This window comes from Delphinapterus leucas, chromosome 14 (assembly GCF_059928025.1).
Source record: "Delphinapterus leucas isolate spDelLeu-1000000601 "Yukka" chromosome 14, BTC_Dleu_Yukka2, whole genome shotgun sequence".
NCBI lineage: Eukaryota > Metazoa > Chordata > Mammalia > Artiodactyla > Monodontidae > Delphinapterus > Delphinapterus leucas.
The window spans coordinates 24,637,558-24,661,594 of record NC_143142.1 but is presented as its reverse complement, the minus strand read 5'-3'; the positions used below and the strand labels follow the sequence as shown (position 1 = coordinate 24,661,594).

Genomic DNA, 24,037 nt, shown 5'->3' with positions numbered 1-24,037 from the left:
TCTCCTTACAAACGCCCAGCCCCTCCCTCTTCCCAGCCAGCTCCTAGTTGTAGTTTTGACCTGACCTCCTTTGGGGAAGCCTTAACCCTCAAAATCTGGAGGACCCGCCATCCCTCAGTGTCACCTCTGTTCCCCCATGAACGGGCACACGTTTTGCAGTTTTAGGTTACGTATAAGTGACTGTGTGATTCTCAGGAATTTTGTTATATTTCTTTTTCCTTTGGGGTGACACCACTAGGTCTGCACAAAGCTGTCTTAACTCAGACATTGGGATGGTTTTGACGTGGCCCATGCTCTTCGAGCAAATATGCTTGCAGGTTGGTTTTCTTCTTTTATCTTTTGCTTTCACGAGTGGACAGAGGATCCTATCAGTTGTGTGTAAGGAGAAAGTCAAATCAGCGTTAGCTGGATGGATTTCCAGTAATAAGATTTCGCTTTCCATTTGAAATGGAAATTTCAGCTGGGATCTGAAAAGTGTGGCCAGGAAGGCCTATCATGGCTTCTCAGGAGCCAGAGGAGGGACTCAGAGGCCTGAGCACATTGCTCCTTGCACCACACCCGCCCTGGCATCGGGGGCCTCGGGCCCTGACCACTGCCCCAGCCAGGGTCTCCACAGGACAGGCCATGCAGGCCAAGGTCCTGTAGAGAATTTTTCTTCGCCTTCTGTACACGTTTGCAGTAGCAGGCTTTGCTTTTGCTTCTATGTGAAGTTTTGCCTTAATCCCAAACGTTTTGATTTCTGCTCTGGTTTATGCCACTCATAGACAGTTACAGTATTTCTTAACCAAATAGATTTTTTTTCTTTTTTTGATGTAAGACATCTAATTAGTTGGAATTTTTGGATGACATTTTACATATTTGGTTTGTGACTAGTAATTATAGTTCATATCATTTATGGTTTTGTGATTTTTACTAGTTTAAAGGGCTTTTTTGGTTTGTTTTCATTTTAGAAATGAAAAGTTTTTTTTTTTAATTCCATGGAATAAAAACAATTCCATAATAGTAATACTCATAGGTACATCTTGGAATCAGTTTTTTTTTTTTCTTAATCTCTAACATCACATGCTATCAAATACTGTCATGCTGCTTTATGGTTTCTGATTTAAAGATTTTTTTCTTTGTTTTTTGCGGTACGCGGGCCTCTCACTGTCATGGCCTCTCCCGCTGCGGAGCACAGGCTCCGGACGCGCAGGCTCAGCAGCCATGGCTCTCGGGCCCAGCCGCTCCGCGGCATGTGGGATCTTCCCGGACCAGGGCACGAACCCGTGTCCCCTGCATCGGCAGGTGGACTCTCAACCACTGCGCCACCAGGGAAGCCCTGATTTAAAGAGTTTTAAATGGGGTAACAGTACCCACTGTGTGGTGCTCCTCCATCATTCCCATCTGGGTTATTTGTTGGAGTTTAGGAAGAGGCCATGTTGGGCTAAACTCCTTATTCCTGTTGTTTTCAGTCCTTGAGAGATAATCAGAAACTTTTCTCCGGAGAGGGTGGGGTCAGCTGTCAGGCTTCTAGGTACCCACCTTTCAGAGGGGCTGGGGTTTAATGCAGCATGGGTGGATATGGGATAGGGCGAGAGGTCACCTTGTCCCCTCATTGGGGCCTGGCGCCAGCAGGGCCAGAGCTGTGGCTTTGTGGCCAGAGGGGTGTCTTTGGCCCTGCGTTGGGTCCCCTAGAGGGTGGAGGGACGGCAGGGTCGCCGGTCCTTGGCCGGAGAAGGACCCACCCCTTGCTCTCTGGTGTCCCTCCAGTACTCACTCTGGAGCAGATTCTTCAGGGTAGGCATCCGGGCCCCGCCGAAACTCCTGGAACTGGCCGTGCAGAGCCTGCTGAGGGATGAGGCCTTGGCCATCGCCGCTCTGGAGGAGCTGCCCGCTGAGCTCTTCCCACCCCTGTTCTCCGCGGCCTTTGCCGGGATGCACAGCCAGGCCGTGAAGGCGATGGTGCAGGCCTGGCCCTTCCCCTGCCTCCCGCTGGGGGCCCTGATGAAGGAGCACAAGCCTCACCTGGAGACCTTCCAAGCTGCAATCGACGGCCTGGACGTCCTGCTTGCCCAGGAGGTCCGCCCCAGGTGAGGGCGACCCAGCAGGCGGGTGGGGCCTGGGGATCTGAGCAAGACGCAGCCGGCATCGGCGGGGGTGGGGGTGCGGGGCCACGGGGAGGCCTTGGGGCCGTGGCTGGGCCACTCTGGGAATAGGCTTTCGGGCGTGCAGGGCTACTTAAGGTGCAGAGGTGACAAAAGGCACGTGGGCTCACCCCCTTCTCGTGGCGCTTAAAGTGGGGACCAGGAGGGGCCCCGGAAGCTCGAGGAGCAGCTGGTGTCTGGGGTGTAGCACCCTTGCCTGGGTTCTGAGCCGTGCGGTCCTGGTCCCCGTGGGTCTCCGCACAGCTCAGTGTGTCTCCCGTTGTCCCGCAGGCGGTGGAAGCTGCAGGTGCTGGATTTGCGCCGGAACGCCCACCAGGACTTCTGTACCGTGTGGTCCGGCACCAGGGCTGGTGTGTGCTCACCGCTGGAGCCTGAGGTGGTCGGGCCCGTGAGGAAGGGGCGCCGGGTGGAAGGTGCAAGGGCGTGGCTGAAGCAGACCTCGGCCCCCATGGAGGTGCTCGTAGACCTGTGCCTCAAGGAGGGCACCCCCGATGCGTCCCTAAGCTACCTCCTGAAGAAGGTCAAGCAGAGGAGGGGCTCACTCCGCCTGTGCTGTCAGAAGCTGAGGGTCTTCTCCATGCCGATGCAGAGGATCAGGAAGATCCTGAAGCTGGTGCAGCTCGACTCTGTCCAGGACCTGGAGGTGAACTGCACCTGGAAGCTGGCCACCCTGGGCAGGTTCGCGCCGCACCTGGGCCAGATGGTCAACCTGCGCCGGCTGCTCCTCTCGCACATCCACATGACACCGCACGCCGCCCCCGGCATGGAGGAGCACTGCGTCAGCCAGCTCACCTCCCAGTTTCCCAGCCTGCAGCACCTGCAGGAGCTCTACCTGGATTCCATCTCCTTCCTTGAGGGCCGCCTGGACCAGGTGCTCAGGTGAGGCGTGGCGCTGTCTCTCTGCAGACCAGGGCAGGCCTCTCTCGTTTCGTTATCCGTGGGGTGTCTGTCTACTGTCTGCCTGCCATGGATGGTGCCAGGGTGCACGGGCCACTCAGAGGTCCACACGATGCCGCCACTCCGTCCCCCGGCATCTTGTCACATAGCCTCCCGGGTTAGGGTCAGAGGTGTGGCTTCAGTTAGATGCCTGTCAAAGGGGGCTCTTTGCTGGGAACCTGCATCGTGGGGGCTTTGGGCCAGGTGAGGGTGGCTTTGGGAATTCTTCCTGAGAGAGTGATGTCTAAGCTGAGATGATGGAAAATAACTAAGCAGGAGGACATTAACCAGGGGAAAGCCCATCCAACGTGAGGTTTCAAATCGGAAGCTCTGTGCTGAGCAGCTGGTCCACGTGAGCCTGTCCCTCCCACCTATCCCACTTTCCTGTCTGTCCCGGGTTGCTTTAGGCTCCAGGTGAGGTGTGATGTGGGAAATGGGTGATTCTGGAAATGACGGGGAGGGAGCAGGAGTGAAGAATTGTGGCGTCCATCAGGACATTAAGCGGTTATTGCTCCTACATAGTCCAGAGAAGAGAAGCAGAAAGTCAGATGAGTATCGTTATTGAAGTGGCTCCAATCTCGAGTCCAAATTACAACTATTATTTGCTTCTAAGGCTTCTGATTATATAGGAATTCTTCAGTAACAAATTATTTCTTCTAGAAATTTGTTCTTCATTCTTAAAATAGAATCATAGCTTTACCTGGAACACAATGATGAAAGATGAGAGAATGCAGCCCGATTTATTTGTGTGAAAGAGTTGGATTGATTTCCTTTCTGGCAACTGCAAACTCAAAGCATTAAGAATAAACGTGTTCATGACACAAGGACAGCAACAAAAAAAAGAGTTGTGGAAAGTGAGGGATGGTTTGTGGCTGATACAGCGACCAGAGTTAGCCCCTGCCGGCTGGACCCCTGTGGACGTTGCCAGACGTTGCCTGGCTTAGCCCTTTAAGCACAGATGCCAGTACTCTCACTGGGAACAGAGAAACAGGTGATGGGGTCCAGGAGGCGGCAGGAAGGAAGCCCGAGTTAAAAGCAGTGTAGGTCATGTCTGCCAATACTGTAGTTTGCTGATCCCCTCTCTCACTTGGGACCTGGGGTCAGGCTCCCCGGTGGGCACCTGCCATTGTTACCTTACCTGTGCTCACAACACCTGGCAGGGGTATGTCGTCCCCCACTTGACGGGTGAGCACAGGGAGCACTTGAGGATTCCTTCCCTTGACCCCGTCACACGGCAGATAAGGGATGGGGAAGGACCCCGCTCAACCTTGGGCTGGCCTGGCACCTCTCCCTTGACCATGCAGCATCCTCCGGAAGACTGGGATCTGGTGAAATGGGCCTCTCTTCCCTTGAGGCCTGGGCCACCCCACATCCCTCCGCCCACCACCTCCATCCTCCCGGGACTGACTGCTCTGTCTCTCTCCAGGTGTCTGAAGAACCCCCTGGAGACCTTGTCGATTACCAACTGCCTGATTTCAGAGGCAGACCTGATGCATCTGTCGCAGTGCCCGAGCGTCAGCCAGCTGAAAGATCTGAGCCTTAGCGGGGTCAACCTGACCAGCATAAGCTCCAAGCCCCTCTGGGTCCTGATCGAGAAGGCCTCGGCCACCCTCCAGGACCTGGACCTGGACGAGTGTGGCATCATGGACTCCCAGTTCAGCGCCCTCCTTCCCGCCCTGAGCCACTGCTCCCAGCTCACCACCTTCAGCTTCTGCGGCAACCCCATCTCGATGGCTGTGCTGGAGAGCCTGCTGCGCCACACCGTGGGGCTGAGCAAGCTGAGCCACGTGCTGTACCCCGCGCCCTTGGAGAGCTACGAGGACGTGCACGGCACCGTCCACCTGGGCCGCCTGGCGCACCTGCACGCCCGGCTCAAGCAGGTGCTGCAGGAGTTGGGGCTTCCCAGTATGGTCTGGTTCAGCGGCAACCCCTGTCCGCACTGTGGCGACAGGACCTTCTACAGCCCCGAGCCCATCCTGTGCCCCTGTTACATGGCCGCCTAGCCCAGCGAACGAGCCGCAGGCTTTGTCGCGGGCACGCGGACACTGCCGCTCAGACGTCAGAGCATCTCGAAGAAACACAAGCTATAGTTTCGGACAGTTGTTCGTTGTTAGCGGGAAAAGGAAAGGTGATTCAGAGCTGGGCGGGGGGGATGGTGACTTGGGGGGTTGATGGGATCTTCGGGGAGATGCATCTTGTAGAGTTAGAAATGTGAATCTAAGTTTCTAGAGGGGGATTCAGGCTTGAGAAGTAGATGGGGGCGTTATCCCTACGTGGATAGTTATAAAGAAATGGTCAGAAATAAAGGGAACCTCAGTGTCATTCACCTGGTGTTCGCTGTGATCTGTGACCGTCATTCTCCCGTTTAAACCTCAGTAATCTCCTGTTAGTGACTAAATAGAAGCCAGCATGTGTGAGGCCCAGGCACCCTAGGCTGGACGAGGTTCGGCCCCAAGAGTTAACAGCACCATTTCTCCCTCCCTTTGGTCTTGTTTCTGGATCATCTGTTAGCTCCTCACTTTCTTCTGTGGCCGTTCAGTCTATCATCGCACACAAGGTGCGTCCTCAGGGCCTGGAATGTACTAAGTGTCCAATAGTGAGCACCACTGGAGGGAACATTCTTCCAAGGGACCCTCGCTGCCAACTCCATCCAGGCCCTGGACTCTAGCACCCTCCCCAGTGGATCCAGCAGATACAGAGCCTCCATCCCTGGCCCTGGGTGGTGCCAGGATAGGGCTTCAATGTGCAAAGTCAGGCCCCGAGTCCTGGGGGCAAAATCCACCCACAGACCATCTGGAGCCTCTGGGACTCACCAGCGCATACCCGCCTTCCCACTGCGTCCAGCCCCTTGAATTCAGTTAGTTGTGTCCTGTAAAAACATCCTAATTCCTGCTAGCAAAATTCTAGTAAGCTCACATAGACAAATAACATTTGTTTACTATTCGTTTCCCACATTGAAAAGAGTTCATCGTTTTGTGCGGAGGTAGGTCACACCAGGGTGAGAATGCCCTTCTTCCGGGAAGACCCCCCTTCTTCCCTGTCAAGGAGGTGATAAGCCAGCTCTGATGCCCTGGATTCTGGGTCCCAAGAGAGAACAAACCCACGCCTGGTCTTGGTAGCACTCAGATAGAGCAGGTAAACGTCAGATTTGGTTTGGGGGTGGGGTGGGGCCACCCGTTGGACCCCCCAAGACAGCCCATCCAAATGAAAGGGACACGAGCTTCCCTGGGGGCGCAATGGTTAAGAATCCACCTACCAATGCAGGGGACACGGGTTCGAGCCCTGGTCCGGGAAGATCCTGCATGCCGCAGAGCAACTAAGCCCGTGCGCCACAACTACTGAGCCTGCACGCTACAGCTACTGATGCCTGCGTGCCTAGAGCCCATGCCCCGAAGCAGAGAAGCCACCGCAGTGGGAAGCCCGTACACCACAATGAAGAGCAGCCCCCGCTCGCCGCAACTAGAGAGTCCGCGCGCAGCAACAAAGATCCAACGCAGCCAAAAATAATAAATTTACAAAAAAAAAAAAAAAAAAAGGGACATGTCATACAGTGGAGTCCGCCCTGTGTCCCTGGGCTGCCTTACCTGGCTTCCCACACACGACCTGGGGAGAAAGCCACACACCAAGGCTGGGGCAGGGCTCGTCTGCATGTCCCTGACCATGAGCCATCCTCCACCGCCTATCTGGTGTGGCCAACTGTCAGCAATCCCTTATCCTGCCGCACAGCCACTGGCCCTTCTCTATCTTCTTCCCCTAGCAGGCACCCTCTTTTCTTCTGCCCCACCCCTTCCAGCCTCCTACCCTATGCCCCCGTAAGAAAGAACAAGAAATGGACCCCTCGGCTTGTGGACATGCTTTGCCATTTCTGAAAGAAGAGAGAATGCAGAAATCTGTATAAGTGATGGTGTGCTGGGAAGAAGGGAGTCAGAAAAAGATCTCTCTTACTTTTCCCCAGTGTGCACCCAGTCTCAGCATCCCCAAGCATCCCTAAGTTACAGAGCATATTTTCCGGAACAAGAACTGGCACCTCTGGGATATGAGGAAAAGTATACAGGACGAGCAGGTTCTCCACGAGGAAGAACAGAGGCAGAGATCGTGTGATCTTAGTGCCAGATTCCTCAGCCGCAAAACAGATAATCACACTGGCCTCATGACATTGCAGTGAGGTCGCTCACAGGGCTAACCTATGGAAGCCACTTGCCCCGGTCATGGATGGCCCCATATAGGACAGTGGTGATTATTAGCTGCCCGATGCAAGTAAAGGAAGAAAAACAAAAGTGAACACTGCCTCTTGCTTCTCAAGCAGGGTGCCCTGCACTTGGGACTTTATTTGGCCCAGAGACCACACTTGAGAAAGAAATCTTACAAGAGTCTTTGTTCAGAATTTAGATTTTGTCATCAACATGTTCAAAGAGGCATATGCTATCAATGCAGTGAGGTTCTCAAAGTCAAGTTTGGCTGGAGAGGAAGCTCATCCGTAAGGATGGGGCATGGGGAGGTAGTGACTGCTGGGGGCCCAGGGGCCCGGGGGCCATGTGGATGGAGGCCCTGGGTGTGTGTGGGCAGGGGGGAGTGGGGTCTGCAGCTGTTGGGAAGCAGGCAGGGAGAGTATGGCACATAGGGTGGGATGATTGGAAGTAACCATTTACCCAGGAGCAGCCCCAGCTGCACGTCGGACAGGCAGGAGGGTTAGGGCAGCTGAGGGGTAGGATGTGAGAGGGGTGAAGCTGAATAGGGAAGAGCCAGAGAGCAATCTAACACAGGGAAATAGCCACGGGCAGAAACAAGACCAAAAGCAGGCCTGACATGGGAGTTCCCTGGCAGTCCAGTGATTAGGACTCGGCACTTTCACTGCCTTGGCCTGGATTCCATCCCTGGTCTGGGAACTAAGATCCTGCAAACTGTTCAGCACGGCCAAAAAAAAAAGGCCACACAAAACGTTCTCTGACATAAGTCTCGTACCAGTGTTTTCTTAGGTCAGTCTCCCAAAGCAATAGAAATAAAAACAAAAACAAATGGGACCTAATCAAAGTTACTGCATAGCAAAACTTTTGCACAGCAAAGGAAACCGTAAACAAAATGAAAAGACAGCCTACGGACTGGGAGAAAATATTTGCAAACGATGCGAACAACAAGGGATTAATTTCCCAAATATACAAACAGCTCCTACAATTCACTAACCAAAAAAAAACCCAATTGAAAAATGGGCAGAAGAGCTAAATAGACATTTCTCCAAAGAAGACATCCAGATGGCAGATAGGTACATGAAAAGATGCCCAACATCACTAATTATTAGAGAAATGCAAATCAAAACTGCACTGGGGTACTAATAAGGGGGCTTATACAACTAGGTTCCGAGAGAAATAGCCTAGACTCTGCAGCTGACACAAAGTTGGAGGGGAGTTGGAGACGCTGAGTCTGTGTCGTGGGATACTTTGAACTGCAGAAATGCGGTGGTGGGTGCCATGTGGACCCAAAAGTGCCAGAGTGGGGTTCGTGTGAGAAGCACAAGTGCCCTGTGGGGCCCGGGGTCCGACCTCTACATACTCCCCACGCTCATGGCCCCGTTGGGCACCTGCATGGCTTTGTTCTTGTCCACAGGATATTCAATATCTTATCTTCCTTTGAGGAGATGAACCCATATTTTCCTCACTTAACTCGTTGGTGAAGATCCAGCTCCACTTGCTTCTTTCTTCCAGCTCAGTTCCCCCAGTGTTTTAGTTGACAGGTAGAGAAGTGCTTCCAGGCAATCCCTTAAATGGACCAAAACGGTTCAGGACAGAGATGAAACCCGACTGCCTCCTAAAACCTTTGGCATTACCTAAGTGATGAGAGTGATCAAGGTGTCTTTTGTTAATGAGGTGACTTCAGGAAAGTGCCTAAGGCTGGGGGGTGGTTGTCAGTGGGGCCAATCCTGTGATTAGAGGGTTGAAACAATCAGTCCCAGCCCGATGACCTCCAGGGAGGAGAGAGGGGCTGGGGGTTGAGTTTACCCCCCATATGGCCAATGATGTGGCTACAAAATAAATGATCCCAAAACGTAGGGGCTTAAAACAATAACTGTTTCCTGTTGCACAGTTACTGTGGCTTAGCCGGGTGTTTCTGGCTCAGAGTCTCTTGTGAGGGTCGACTCAAAATACTGGCTTAATCGGCTTATTCGTCTGAAGACTTGACAGACTTGACTTGTGCTGGAGAATCCTCCCCCAGGATGGCTGTCTCCCTTGGCTTTTGGCTGGAGGCCTCAGTGCCTCCCCACGTGGACTTCCCCAGAGGGCTGCCGGAGTGTTCCCATGACATGGCTGCTGGCTGGCTTCCGCCAGAGCGGGTGATTCAAGAGAGCAAGGCAGAATGTCCATTGTGATCTAATCTTGGAAATCACACGCCAGCACTCCACAGTATCCTGCTGGTGCCCTGCTCCTTGTGAGAGGTCACGATACAAGGGTGTGAAGACCAGGGTGCAGGGATCACCGAGGGCCATCTTGAAGGCTGGGTTTCACAATAGTACAAAATTATTTGCAGGCATTATTTTATTTAATAGTCATAACGATCCAGGGAGGGAGTTACCATTTACTTCTGTGCTCCAGAACCTGGCGTCATGTCTGGCAGACCCCGGACACTTGAGACTTTATTGAAAGAGAGATGCACGTGAGGGATTAAGAGCTCAGGCTCTATAGACCCATTGCCAAGGTCCAGGCCTGGGGTGCGATTTATTTTGGGATAGTGAGCAAGTTTCTTAATATCTCAGATGGCCAAGAGGCACATGAAAAGATGCTCAATATCACTAATTGTTAGAGAAATGCAAATCAAAACTACGATGAGGTATCACCTCACACCAGTCAGAATGGCCATCATCAAAAGATCTGCAAACAATAAATGCTGGAGAGGGTGTGGAGAAAAGGGAACCCTCTTGCACTGTTGGTGGGAATGTAAATTAATACAGCCACTATGGAGAACAGTATGGATGTCCTTACAAATGTAAAAATACAACTACCATAGGACCCAGCAATCCCACTACTGGGCATATACCCTGAGAAAACCATAATTTAAAAAGAGTCATGTACCACAATGTTCATTGCAGCTCTATTTACAATAGCCAGGACATGGAAGCAACCTAAGTGTCCACTGACAGATGAATGGATAAAGAAAATGTGGCACATATATACAATGGAATATTACTCAGCCATAAAAAGAAACGAAACTGAGTTATTTGTAGTGAGGTGGATGGAACTAGAGTCTGTCATACAGAGTGAAGTAAGTCAGAAAGAGTAAAACAAATACCGCATTCTAACGCGTATATATGAAATCTAAAAAAATGGTTCTGATGAACCTAGGGGCAGGACAGGAATAAAGACACAGACATAGAGAATGGACATTAGGACACGGGGAGGGAGAAGGGTAAGCTGGGATGAAGCGAGAAAGCAGCATGGACATATATACACTACCAAATGTAAAATAGCTAGCTAGTGGGAAGCAGCTGTATAGCACTGAGAGATCAGCTCCGTGCTTTGTGACCACCTAGAGGGGTGGGATAGGGAGGGTGGGAGGGAGGCTCAAGAGGGAGGGGATATGGGGATATATGTATACATATAGCTGATTCACTTTGTTATACAGCAGAAACTAACACAACATTGTAAAGCAATTATACTCCAATAAAGATGCTAAAAAAAACCCCCAAAACCTAAACATAGAGCTACCTTACGATCCAGCAATCCCATTCTTGGGCATATATCCAGTGAAAAACGTGGTTCTAAAGGATACATGCACCCTAATGTTTATTGCAGTGCTTTTTACAATAGCCACGACATGGAAACAACTTAAAAGTCCATCAACAGAGAAGTGGATAAAGAAGATGTAGTACATATATACAATGAAATATTACTCGGCCATTAAAAAGAATAAAATAATGCCATTTGCAGCAATATGGATGGACCTGGAGATTATCATACTAAGTGAAATAAGTCAGACAGAGAAAGACAAATATCATATGATATCGCTTATATGCAGAATCTAAAAGAAAAAAGATACAAATGCACTTATTTACAAAACAGAAAGAGACCCACAGACTTGGAGAACGAGCTTATGGTTACCGGGGCGGGGAAAGATTGGGGGGAGGGATAGATTGGGAGTTTGGAATTGACATGTACACACAGCAGTATTTAAAAGAAAATGACTTTCCATGAAAAAAAAAAACTGTACTATAGTATATCATATTATAATAATTAGATATAATAATAATATATACATACCTTCTCATAACTTTGGTTTTTTAATTAATTAATTAATTTTTGGATTCGTTGCATCTTCGTTGCTGCACGCGGGCTTTCTTTAGTTGGAGCTACTCTTCAATGCAGTGCGCAGGCTTCTCATTGTGGAGGCTTCTCTTGTTGTGGAGCACGGGCTCTAGGCGTTCGGGCTTAGTACTTGTGGCTTGTGGGCTCTAGAGCGCAGACTCAGTAGTTGTGGCGCGGCATGTGGGATCTTCCCAGACCAGGGATCAAACCGGTGTCCCCTACATTGGCAGGCAGATTCTTAACCAGTATGCCACCAGGGAAGTCCCATAACTTTGATTAAATGCAATAAAAAACATAGAGATCCAGGAACAGGGGCTGGCTCATCGCCAGTGCTAAATAAACATTAATTGCTGTTATTGGCATTATTATTCCCAACAATATCTCCCGCTTCCGATGAGGTTTTCAGTGACTCAGTCGTTTTCAGGGTAAAGATAAGACCTAGTGGCATTTTAAGCCACCATTGGAAAAGGCTTGGGATCTTTTCTAGTAGAAACATACAACCGGAAAACACAAATATGTCCAAAGAGCACTCTCTGACATTTATCTGTAAGTTGCTTCGACTTTGAATTTGGGACGCCCATGCCTTTGTGTTCACGAAGCATCTCATGCCTCCCTTTGTGGTCCTTCCCTCACATCCTCCACAGAAGATGCATTCTTGTTTGCTTCTGATCATTTGAAAGCAAATGAGGATAATCATCCAACTCCCTGATCGATTTCTCCCCATCCCAGTTAAAATCACTCAGTAAAATTATGTTAATAAAACACAACTTAAATTTGCAGAGCATGCAAATAATATCCACCATTTACATAAAAGCAAGGGAAGAAGGGTGTGTGCTTGTGGATGAGGAAGACATGCAAGGAAGGACACTTGAGAAATTCTCAACAACAGTTTATTTTGGGAACAGAGACAGATACCTGTGGTCTGGGGCAGGAGTGAGACTTGCTGTACAGTGGGTGAATGCTCTTTTGCGTGGTTAGATCTTATTGTTAGCTCTGCATAAGTATGATTTTTAATTGAAAAGTAGTTTCTGATAATTCCCTGGTGTCCCAGTGGTTAGGACTTTGAGCTTGCACTGCAGGGGGCAGGGGTTCAATCCCTGGTTGGGGAACTAAGATCCTTCAAGCCACAGAGCTAGGCCAAAAGAAAAGGAGTTTCTAAGGGACAATACGTTATCCCTGGATCCACTGTCTAACTGTGCTTTTATGCCACTAATAGTCCCGCAGGTTTTATTTTGTTTTGTTTTTAAATGAATAAAAACTTGTACATGATTTTTATTCAAAGGCTGACCAAAATCCATTCTCAATTGTGAAAAAAAAAAAAAAGAGTCACATCTGATTTCAGGATTTCAGCATTAGATGTAACTTGACCTTTTTCTCCTTGGCATGATTCATCTGTAATTTGGAGTTTTTACCTTAATCCATGTGGTAAAGACAGAATTTCCCCCGAATTCTGGTTCTCTGCCAACCTGGCAGAGCTAAGGTTTTAACTAATTCCCCTTGCCCATCAGAGCACTTTTCTGTGACCAAGTCCCCTTCCTTAGGGGTACCCGTTAGAGTTGGGGGCTCCCACTAAACCCTTTTTGTGGCTAGCATGGGCCACCGAAATTTTCCTCTAGGAATGCCCTGGAAATTAACATCACCTTGCTTTGGGTAAGCGGGTGGTATAAGTCATCACTGATTGAATTTTTCAGTGAGTCCTGGTCCCTTGCCTTTTGGTCCCTCTCTGCCACACTCTTACATTTAACTCAGAGCTGAGAGCTGAGCTCAGAAGCAGCAGGAAGCCGAAGGCTCTGCCACTGATTATGAAAGCCCTAATCTCTTGAGATAAAGCTCTCCCAGGGAGAGTGGAAGAGGAAAAAGCTTGGAGAACAATGGTAGAGCCAAGCTCTCCCCTGGAGGTGGAGGAAGGGGTAGAGGCTGGCCATCTGGATTAGCGTCCTCAGGAACAGGTGTGCTTCCTGGGCCACATTGTAAGGTAGAGTCCACTTTTCACACAGCTCTGGTCTGCATGTCAGGAGGACAGCCTGTGGTCCTGAGGGCCTGATCTCCTCCTGGGTACAAGTTCTAAGATGGTGTGAGATGCCCAGCCCTGTTGGTAGATAATCAGGCTGACCACGTATCACTCCACTATCATGACCACAAGTCCCAGGGAGCTGTCTCCACAGCACTGGGCCTGGGCTGGACTTGGCCATGGGGCTGTCCATGGAAGGAGAGGTTAGAACAAGTCATTTCGTTTTTTTTTTTTTCTGCCCCGCCGTGCACATGTGGGATGTTAGTTCCCGGACCAGGGATCGAACCCACGTCCCCTGCTGTGGAAGCGTGGAGTCTTAACCACTGGACCGCCAGGGAATTCCCCTCCCTCTTTTTATGCAGAGACCCATCAGATCGGATTAGGGGCCACCCTAATAACCTCGTTTTAACTTAATCACCTCTTTAAGAGTATTATCTCCAAATACGGTTACGTTCTGAAGTGCTGGGGGTTAGGACTTCAACATATGAATTTTGCAGGACACAATGAAGCCCAAAACAGGGGGTGATGGTAGGGGTGATTCACCTGGTGAGTGCTGCACAGGTGCTGTCATCATCTGGAGCAGGGCATTTGTACTCCACCTGCTCCTTACAAAGACCTGGGCCCTTTCATAATACAGACTCCCTGGCCCCATTTCTGAAGATATGATTCTGTTGGCTTGGAGTAAGATGGGCAGAATCAACCAGGACATAAGTACTTTGCAATAGCTCCCTAGTATTTACTGGTTAATATTTGGTCCTTGGCCAAGTGGCCTGGGCATCACCTGGAGCTTGTGAGAAACTCAGACTCTTAGGCTCTACCCAGAACTGCTGGACCAGAATGTACATTTTCACAAGACCGTGTAGGTGACTCCTTAGATTCACTGAGGGTTAAGAAGCACAATCCAGGTGATTCAAAAGTGCAGCCCGAACTGAATCCTGATCTCTGGGTTCTGCTTACATATCCCAGGTGGGGGTCCTAGAATCTCTGAGGAGGAGGGGGAGGCACCAGCTCAAGCTCCAGCCTCTGACTTGGCTGTGCCGGGTCTTAGTTGTAGCATGCGGGATGTTTCTTATTTTATTTTATTTTTTAGTTTCGGCATGCGGGATCTAGTTGCCTGACCAGGGATCGAACCCGGGCCCCCTGCATTTGGAGTGTGGAGTCTTAACTGCTGGGCCACCACGGAAGTCCCTGATTGCTTTGTTGAGTCACCAATAAAATGCTCATCCCAAGGCAGGTGCTCAGTGTGTCAAATGAAAGAGAAATGAATTCCTGACCCTCAACCCATCCTCAGGCTCCCTTGAAGGAGTGGACTCGTGGGTATTTTAATCATAGGAGAGATCAGTGTTTCCCAAAGTATTGGAGGATTTTACACCTTGGGCCACCCTTCACTTCAGAATCAAATGGGGCAAACATTGAACATTCAGATTCCCAGGCCCCTGCCCTGGTAATTTGAGTTTCCCAGTTATGAGATGCAGCCCTGGAATCCGTATGTTTCACAATGTCCCAGGTGATTCTGAGATTTGAGCAATCTTTATAAACGTATCAAATGGTCAAAGTTTTCCTTCTTTTCCCTTAAGTTTTTGCAAACATTTTAAAGTTGACATCAAAAATGTTTTCATCAAGGCTTCCCTGGTGGTGCAGTGGTTGAGAGTCTGCCTGCCGATGCAGGGGACACAGGTTCGTGCCCCGGTCCGGGAGGATCCCAAACGCCGTGGACCGGCTGGGCCTGTGAGCCATTGCCGCCGAGCCTGCGCATCCAGAGCCTGTGCTCCGCAACGGGAGAGCCCACAGCAGCGAGAGGCCCGCGTACCGCAAAAAAAAACAATGTTTTTTTGCCACACATGTTCGCCACACCTACCATGGGGTTTTGTTGGGAATTATCCCCGTTGTAAAAACAGTAACTAATTTCGCATCAGGAGATTGTATCCCACCTTTACAGCAGACACTCAGAGAGGCCATGGTGGCTCCCGACCCCCTTTGCACAGCTGACCCTTGGTAAAGATCCAGCTGGTGCCCTTACACTCAGGGAGCAAGTCTCCCCACAGGTGCCACAGAGGATCCCGGAACAGTGGCCTCTGTGCCGCCTCTGTCGTCTCCACCAGGACACACACCTGTCGGGCAGCTGCAGCGTCTCACCAGCCTTACACACGAGGGACCCTGACTCAGGACACGGTTCAGTGTCTAGTAACCGAGACCCCTTCCCCCTGTGCTGTGACCCAGTGCTGCTGCGGGTCCCTGTATGACCCTGTTCCAGCCAAGGTGATTGAAGCGTGATGATACTGACCTTTGTGTTTATAAGTAAAGAAAGACGGTAACAGGTAAAAGCTTAGGAAAATAGTGGTGATGACAACATTAGGAGGAGACTGAGCTTCCCGGTGAGAGGACTGTATTAGTCAGGGCTCTCTAGGGAAACAAAACAAAGGGGATATATACATATAGATAGCGAGGAATTTTATGTAAGCAATATATATATACTGAGAGAGAGAGATTAATATTGATTATTGAGCACGGAACTCCCAGGAGCTGATCTCTTCAGCCCGAAAGCTGGGAACGCTGCTGATGTAATTCAGTTTGTGTCCAAAGATTTGGGAACCAGGGGAGCCAGTGATGTCAATTCCAGTCTGAGGGCTGGAGAAGTTGAGGTGAAATGTCCCAGCTCGTACAGTGAGAAGAGAACACAGACGTGAAATCTCCTGCCTTTTCCTTTTGCTCTACACAGACCCTCAACAGATTGGGCGATGCCCACACACACTGGGGAGGGCAATGTATTTACTGAGTCCCCAGATTCAAATGCTCATCTCATCCAGGAACACCTGCCCGGACCCATCCAGAAATGATGCTTCATCTGAGTGCCCTGTGACCAGTCAAAGGGACACATAAATTTAACCATCTCAGTGACCATCCACGCTGATTTGACCCACAATGAGGTCCCAGCCAGGACAGGGCAGTTTCAGTGGTAAACCTGGGAAATTTCTGGCAATCAGGAGACTTGGTCATGGCCCAGTTCTGGTGCTTATGCTTGGGTCCACCCAGATGTTCAAACCAGGAGGTCGATGCTGACGATGCAGTATTATTCGGCCATAAGAAGGAATCAAGTACTCATATGTGCTTCAAGGGGAAAGAACATTGAAAACATTTTAAAGAATGAGAGAAGCCAGACACCAAGGTCCACATAGGGTATCATGGCATTTGTGTGAAAAATCTGGGACAGGCAGGAAGTACATTAATGTTTGGACGGCTGGAGTGACAGGGAAAGGGGATTGCCTGGTGACAGATGACGTGTTCCTTTTCCGGGGATGAAAATATCCTGGAAGACTGAGTGTTAGTGGATGTGCAAACTTGTGAATACATTAAACACCCCTGGATCCATCACCTAAAAATGATGTATGTGATGGATTGTGAAGCCTATGGTAGAAAGAATATGAAGGCTTGGTTACTGATAGATACAAATTACACTCAAATGATTCAGAAAATAAATGTTTTGTGTTCCTGAGTGTGTGCTGTGTGTGCATATGGATGTGTGTGCGTATAGACATACAAAGGCAGAGAGAGAATGAGAGACAACGGGATATGAGAAAGGCGAATCTTGCAAAATATTAAAAACTAGTGAATCTGGGAAAAGGTTCTGCAAGACTTCCTTATAGACCTTTAAATTTTTATTTAAGTTTTTAATTACTACAAAATAATAACAAAAACAAATGAAAGCCTCAGTTTAGGAGTGAAGGGATGAATGAGCTCAGAGGAGGTGTGAGTCCCATTTCTCCATGAACTGGGAGCACTGTGCACAGCGCTACTACTTGTATATGAGCTGCAGGAATAATCAGCCTCGTCCCCAGCCTGGAGCTCAGGGATGGTCAGGGAGGCCGTGTTCGCAGACTTGGAGCCAGAGAAGCGGTCAGGGATCCCTGAGGGCCGTTTATTCACCTCATAAATCATGGTTTTGGAGGCCGTGCCTGGGCGCAGTTGGTACCAGCCACCAGCGTTATATTTCCCGATGTCATTGCTGGTTCCAGCAACAGGAGATGGTGACCGTCTGTCCTGGATTCCCGGACAATGAGGGAGGCTGAGTCAGGCCAGTCTGGGCCCAATACCCTGGAAAGGGGACAAACACACTCTGGTAAATCCCGTTCTGGGGCCCAGGTCACCTTGAGAACAAAGACACAAAGGATCAGCCAGATGTCCCTGGGGTCCCTTCCCTGGAGGCCTCACCTGTGCCCTGAGTGAGGAGGGTGACAAGGATCAGAGCCCAGGCCATGGTGGAGACACCCCAGACGCTGCCCTCTGAGCCCCCAACCCTGAGCCTGCTCCCCCAGACCTCTCTTATCCCCTCTCCCTCACAGAGGAGGGAGGGGCCTCCATGCAGATCAGCTTCCTGCACCTGATGGTCCTCACCCCTCTGCCCTGGCCCTGGACACTAGATGTTCTGCATCCTGGGGGGAGAATATAGCTCAGGGATTTAAACGTTTTGACACATAGATGACATGTATATACAGGAGCATGAATTCTTTGTAGCTGGTTTGCAGGGAGAGAAAAACCAGCTGAAGTCCCTCAGGAAATGAGCTCCTGGACCTTCAGGGTCTCTGCTGGGGCAGGACTGTGTCTCTGGTAACCATAGTGCAGGGGACATTCCGCAGCGCCCTCTGCTGGATGCCTATCTCCAAGGTCTCTCTGTTTGGGAAAGAGACAGGCCCACCAGGGGAAACACCTGCTGTTTGCTGGGTGGCTGTGGGGAGCCCCAGCTGCAGTCTTGTCCCATCCCCGCCCCCACCTCTTTGTTCTGAAGCATCTGCACATCGAATCCACGAGCAGGTCCTTGACCCCCAGCCCCCACCCCAGGTCCCAGCCTGGCCCTGGACCCTAGAGTCTCTGCGTTCCTGTACAGCAGGGCTCTTCTGAGAAGATGAAAACTCTGTGACACGTTGTCCTTAGTCAGGACACTGACCATTACAGGGCCCAGGAAATGGGGCCATCCTGGGATGTCCCTGTCACGCACTATTTGAGTCAAGATGCCGTTGGCCAATAATCCCGATAACCACTCTTTGGGTTTTGTGGGTGGAAGGTGAGGACAGGGGCCCGAGGGGCTGCAGTGACTTAGAGATTCCATCCCGTCTCCTCCTGGCACCACACAGGAGCTGGGGGTGTGCATCCCCCTCCCTCACCTGTACCGTCAGCAGGACGGGGCCCCTGCCCCCTGTCCCCTGCCTCTGCAGGGCTCGGAGGAAGAGCCCTGGGACCCCCCCCACTTGTTCCTCCTCCTCCTCCTCCCAGCTCAGCACCAGCCACCCTGTCCCTCCTCATCCCCTCCATGCCCCTGTCCTTTGTCCTGCAGCCTCATCAGGATGGAATTGTCACCTGCCTCCCCAGGCGACTCAGACCCACCCCTGCAGGGTCTCTAATCTTGTCTCAGCATGACCTTGTCTCAGGGACAGTGACCTTGAGGAGATCTCTGCCCAGGGCAGGGAAACCTACACGATAAATGACCACCCCCATAGCTACACTGATGGGAAATATGGGCCCATGAGGTGAAGCTGAATTCTCAAAAGCGTTCGAAAAAAGGAATAATGTAAGAAGGAGTTAGACCCCGCCAGGATGGAGGGAGCCCTAATGGAAATGAGGGAAGATGCCAGGGTTTAAGGGGCTGGGAGGAGGGGCTGGGTCAGAGTCGGCCTCAGGGCCCAGTCGCAGGGACCTCTCCTCAGGCAGGTCTTTCTGCCACATGGTGCAAGGGAGGATTGTCCTCTGTCCTCAGCGGGAGGTCCTCCCCCCAGAGCTGGTGTCTCGCTGAGGTCAGGCTCCTCTGTCTACAGAGACGCTGGACCCAGTGTGTTTTGTGTGTTTTCTAGACAGAGAATCAGGGTGGACTGACTGGTCTTTCCCAAGATTATCACTGTCTCAGTATCTGAAATGTCCAGTCCCTGATTATGAGGAAAGCTGACAGCTGGTATAATTTCCCTCTGCATCCCAGGGTTTATGCTCCTGCCTCTGGGTACAGGGCCCTGCGGGTGATGCAGATGGAGTACCCGGTCCCCACAGAGCAGACCCCCGCATCCTTCCCGGGTACAATGGGGTGGGGCTACCCAGGAGTGATGGTGCTGGGTGTGTGTGTGTGTGTGTGTGTGTGTGTGTGTGTGTGTGTAACTGAACAAGACCCCTATTCGGCCTTCCAGGGACAGGCCATCCCCAATATCGTCTGCTTTAGCTCTTCTCTGAAGTACCTGGATAACAGTATTTGATGCAAATTCCCTGAGTTGTTTTGCAGATGTGAAATCCCCGCAATGCCCACCAGATGGAAGAACTACTTGGTGACCATGAGCACATAGCCCCAGGCCCCCAGGAGCCTAAGGATGGATAATGTTAAGCCCTGGGACTCCACCGTGCTCCTTCACCATCAGCCAATCAGAGAACTGTGCACAAGCTGATCATGTACCCTGTGACCACCTCTCTCCTGGCCTTTAAAAACGCTTTGCTAAAACCCTCAAGGGTCTGGAATGTCGGCAGATGCCAGACAGGAGATGCCTAGGAAACCAGCCTCTGGTAAGAGCCTTGCTGGTCTGATGAGTCTCGCCGTGATCCAATTCTTCACACACATTGTCACCATTTGACGCTGGGGATGAAGCCCGTCCCTCGGAAAGGCGTCTGGGAAGATTCTCTGGTTTCCTCGGACTTGACCTCATCCACCATAGCCCTTTGCTGATTTTCCTTTGTCTCCTCTCACTGAAGGAAATCACAGCCATGAGGTTGACTCCCTACTGAGTCCCGAGCGTCTTCTCAGTGGGCCCAAAATGGGCGTTTGGGGGGAATTTTTATAATTTGAAAAAATTTTTATAATTTTTTCACTTGACCTAGAATTTTTTTTGACCAAGGAGGAATTTAGCAGGCTTCTACCTTTTTCAGTTCTGGAAATACCACGATTAAGAAGCCAATGACAGAGATCTGCACATATCAGACTCTTCTCATTGCTGCTTTGACTCCACTGGCCATGACTGTAGCCTTGCCCTTGGTAGGGGAGGGCCACCCCTTGACCCCGGCCACCCAGGATCCAGCTCCTCCCGTTGCCTTTAGGATTTGCAGCTGAGTGGCTGCGGTTCCCACTCTAAGTTCTGGCTTGGAGAAGAGTGAGCACAGAGCCATTCAAGGATGCTCCAATCTCATTACCTTTTGAATCCCTTTGTCTCCAGGCAGGTGTGGCTCCTCTAGATCGCTCACTAGAGGCCATCTTGGATTTTGCTTCCGCCAACCAACCCGCAAAGTGCTGAGGCTCTTTCTACCTCCCCGAGCTGCAGGGAACATGAAACGCAGAGTCTCTGTGGAGTGAGTCCAGATCACAAATCCAGCTGACCCAGCTTGATGTTTCTCCCACCACTGCCCCCCACCCTCGAATCCCTTCCCAACGTGTTCTGGGGATTTCTGTCTGTGTGAATTAGGAGAACCAAGCAGTTCTTGGAGTGCAGTGCCCCTCTCGAGGCTCACACTCTACTCTCACCTTAGGAGGCTGCTGGGACCCGAGTCTAATTGTGGGTCCAGAAGCAAAGAGGGGCAATGGGGGCGGGGGGTCCTGAGGAGAATCAGCACAGCCTCACGTGGCAGCTTCCTCAGGGCAGCCGTGACCTTTTCCTTGGGCAATGCAGGGTCAATCGCCCCAGACAGATGTGGAAAGACCTGTACAGCTGGGGGTGGGGAGGCGCCTTCCACAGGCAAAGAAGACACATGAGAATTGAGGGGCTCAATGTCCCCAGGTCCCTCAGGTCCTCCCACGCATCCCCACCCAAGCTGCAGGATCCGGTTCTTTCCCAACCACCTTCTTCACTACAAGGCTGGGACTCAACTCTGCTGGAATGTAGCCAATTGAAGGAGGAGGGTCTGGGTTGGATTTTCAGCTAGTTCAGTCCAGGTGCTGCACGAGATGAGGCTCTCCTCCAGTGCACTCCGGAAAGCTCGCATGTCACTTGTGCGGCCCTTGGGATGGGATCTTGAATCACTAAGCTCATCTTTTTCTCTCCCTACTCTGTCCAGCAACATTCCGAGCAGATACCGACGTCATGATATTCTGTAGGGTTCCCAGAACGTTCCAAAATATTATATACAGGGTCACTCAGCTCCTCGATTCTTACAAGTGGTTGCTTAGAAGAATCCAAGGCAGGGATTTTTCTCATTCCAATGAACAGTTCATGACATACACTAGCTGTGCTCTCTGTACTACTGGAAATAGCCATTAGCACCATTCAGTAGAACCAGATTAGACAGCCAATTCCAGAAACGTCAGAATCAATTGAGAAAAATCATCCTTAAAATTCTATTGTTCTCGAAGCACTCCAGGTACCAGAATCGGGATTAGTCACATGGCTGCAGAGAAACAGGAAAAAATATATATAATTTATTATAGGAATTGATTCACACCATAATGGAAGTTGAAGGTGTCTCGCAATCTAACAGCAAGCTGAGGAACCAGGAAAGCCAGTGATATAATTCAGTCTGAGTCCAGAGGCCTGTGAATCGGGGTGGAGGACGTAAGTCCTGGTCCGAGATTGAAAGCTGAAGCAGCAGCAGTGCCAATGTCCAGGGTCAGGAGAAGGTGATGCCTCTGATGACGAGGAGAGAGCAAACGTCCCCTTCCTCTCCCTTTTTGTTCTATTCAGGCCCTCAACTCAAGGACAGTGCCCACTGCACCACACCAGTGATCTTCTCTACTCAGTCTGTGGACTCAAATGCCAATATCCTCCTGAGACATCCTCACAGACACCAAGAAATAATGTTTTAACCGCAGTATGGGCATCTCTTATCTCAGGCAAATTGACACATAAAATTAACCATCACACTGCTGTGGAAGAGCTGGCAAGACTGGCACATCACACAGGATGAGGAAGTGGTTACCATCCCAAGACAATAACCCCAAGATCATATTTCCCACCACCTCCACTGTAGGCAGAGGGAGGAGCTCAGAGACCACTGACCTCTCACGGCCGAGCAGCATGAGGCTGGCAGCTCAGGGAGGAGAAGCATATTCAGAGCACTAGGGAGACTGTGGCTCAGGGACGTTTTGGTCTCACTTCCCCATGACCTTGGACCACTGTGCAAATTGCCACTACTTGTTTCTGAGCTACAGTAATAATCACCCTCGTCCCCAGCCTGGAGCCCAGAGATGGTCAGGGAGGCCGTGTTGCCAGACTTGGAGCCAGAGAAGCGATCAGGGATCCCTGAAGGCCGTTTATTGACCTGATAAATCAAGGTTTTGGGGGCCGTTCCTGGGAGCAGTTGGTACCAGCCGACAGCGTTATATTTCCCTATGTCACTGCTGGTTCCAGCACAAGAGATGGTGACTGTCTGTCCCAGATTCCCGGACACTGAGGGAGGCTGAGTCAGGCCAGACTGCGCCCAGGACCCTGGAAAGTGGAGAAACACACTCTGGTCAGTTCAGTGCTGGGGCCCAGGTCACTGTGAGTACAAAGACACAAAGGATCAGCCAGATGTCCACGAGGTCCCTTCCATGGAGGCCTCACCTGTGTCCTGAATGAGGAGGGTAACAAGGAGCAGAGCCCAGGCCATGGTGGAGACGCCCCAGACGCTGCCTTCTCAGCCCCCAGCCCTGGTTCTGTTCCCCCAAACCTCTCTTATCCCTGGCCCCCAGAGGAGGGAGGGGCCTCCAAGCAAATGTGCTTCCTGCACCTGCCCCTCCTCCCCCTCTCTGCTCACCCCCTCTGACATGGTTTGTTCCAGATTCTTCTGCATCCCTGGACAGCAGAGATTATTGGAGACTTAACTCCTTCACATGGTGTGTGAGGACAGAACGAGTCCATGACAGGATGTGGGAAAGGAATCCAGCTGGGATTTCCTGTCTCTCCTGGAGTAAGAGTCATGGTGCTTCTTGAGGGAGGAATCCCAGAAGGTCCTCTCTGTGCTCTTTGGACAAATGAGAGGCCCTGAGCCCAGGCGGCTGAGAAATCCAACTGCCCTGCTTTCTGAGAGTTAAAGGCAGAGCTGCGTACCAGTATCCCCTCAACTACATCTGATTTAAAAATATTTATTGAAGGGCTTCCCTGGTGGCGCAGTGGTTGAGTCTCCCTGCTGATGCAGGGGACACGGGTTCGTGCCCCAGTCTGGGAGGATCCCACATGCCGCGGAGCAGCTGGGCCCGTGAGCCATGGCCGCTGAGCCTGCGCGTCCGGACCCTGTGCACCGCAATGAGAGAGGCCACAACAGTGAGAGGCCTGCGTACCGCAAACAAACAAAAAAAACAAACAAAAAAATTTATTGAGGGGACTTCCGTGGCTGTCCAGTGGTTAAGGCTCCACACTTCCACTGCAGGCGGTGTGGGTTTGATCAATGATCGGAGCACTAAGGGGCTGCATGTCGTGTGGTACAACTAAAGAATTTTTAAAAATTAAAAAAAAGAGAAAGAAAAAAATTCTATTGAAGTATAGTTGGATTACAATGTTGTGTGAATGTCTGCTGTACAGCAAAGTGACTCATTCATTTATATATACATTCTCTTTCTTATTCTTTTCCATTAGGGTTTGTCATAGGATATTGAAAACTGTTCCCTGTACTGTACCGTAGAACCTTGTTGTCTATCCATCCTATATATAGTAGTTTGTATCTGCTGGTCCCAAACTCCCAGTCCATCCCTCCCCCACCCCCAACTCCCTCTCTTCCCCCTC

At 50.7% G+C, this 24,037-nt stretch overlaps 1 protein-coding gene across 1 annotated transcript; it reads left to right on the top strand.

The window, feature by feature from the left end:
* Window positions 1-257: 257 nt before the first annotated feature.
* On the top strand, window positions 258-5,149 carry LOC149747580 (melanoma antigen preferentially expressed in tumors-like). Its single transcript, XM_089894779.1, has 4 exons — window positions 258-317; window positions 1,750-2,069; window positions 2,388-3,023; window positions 4,507-5,149. Exons 1-4 carry the CDS (start codon window positions 273-275, stop codon window positions 5,081-5,083), a joined length of 1,578 nt encoding a protein of 525 aa, XP_089750905.1. The 5' UTR covers window positions 258-272; the 3' UTR covers window positions 5,084-5,149.
* Window positions 5,150-24,037: the final 18,888 nt, after the last annotated feature.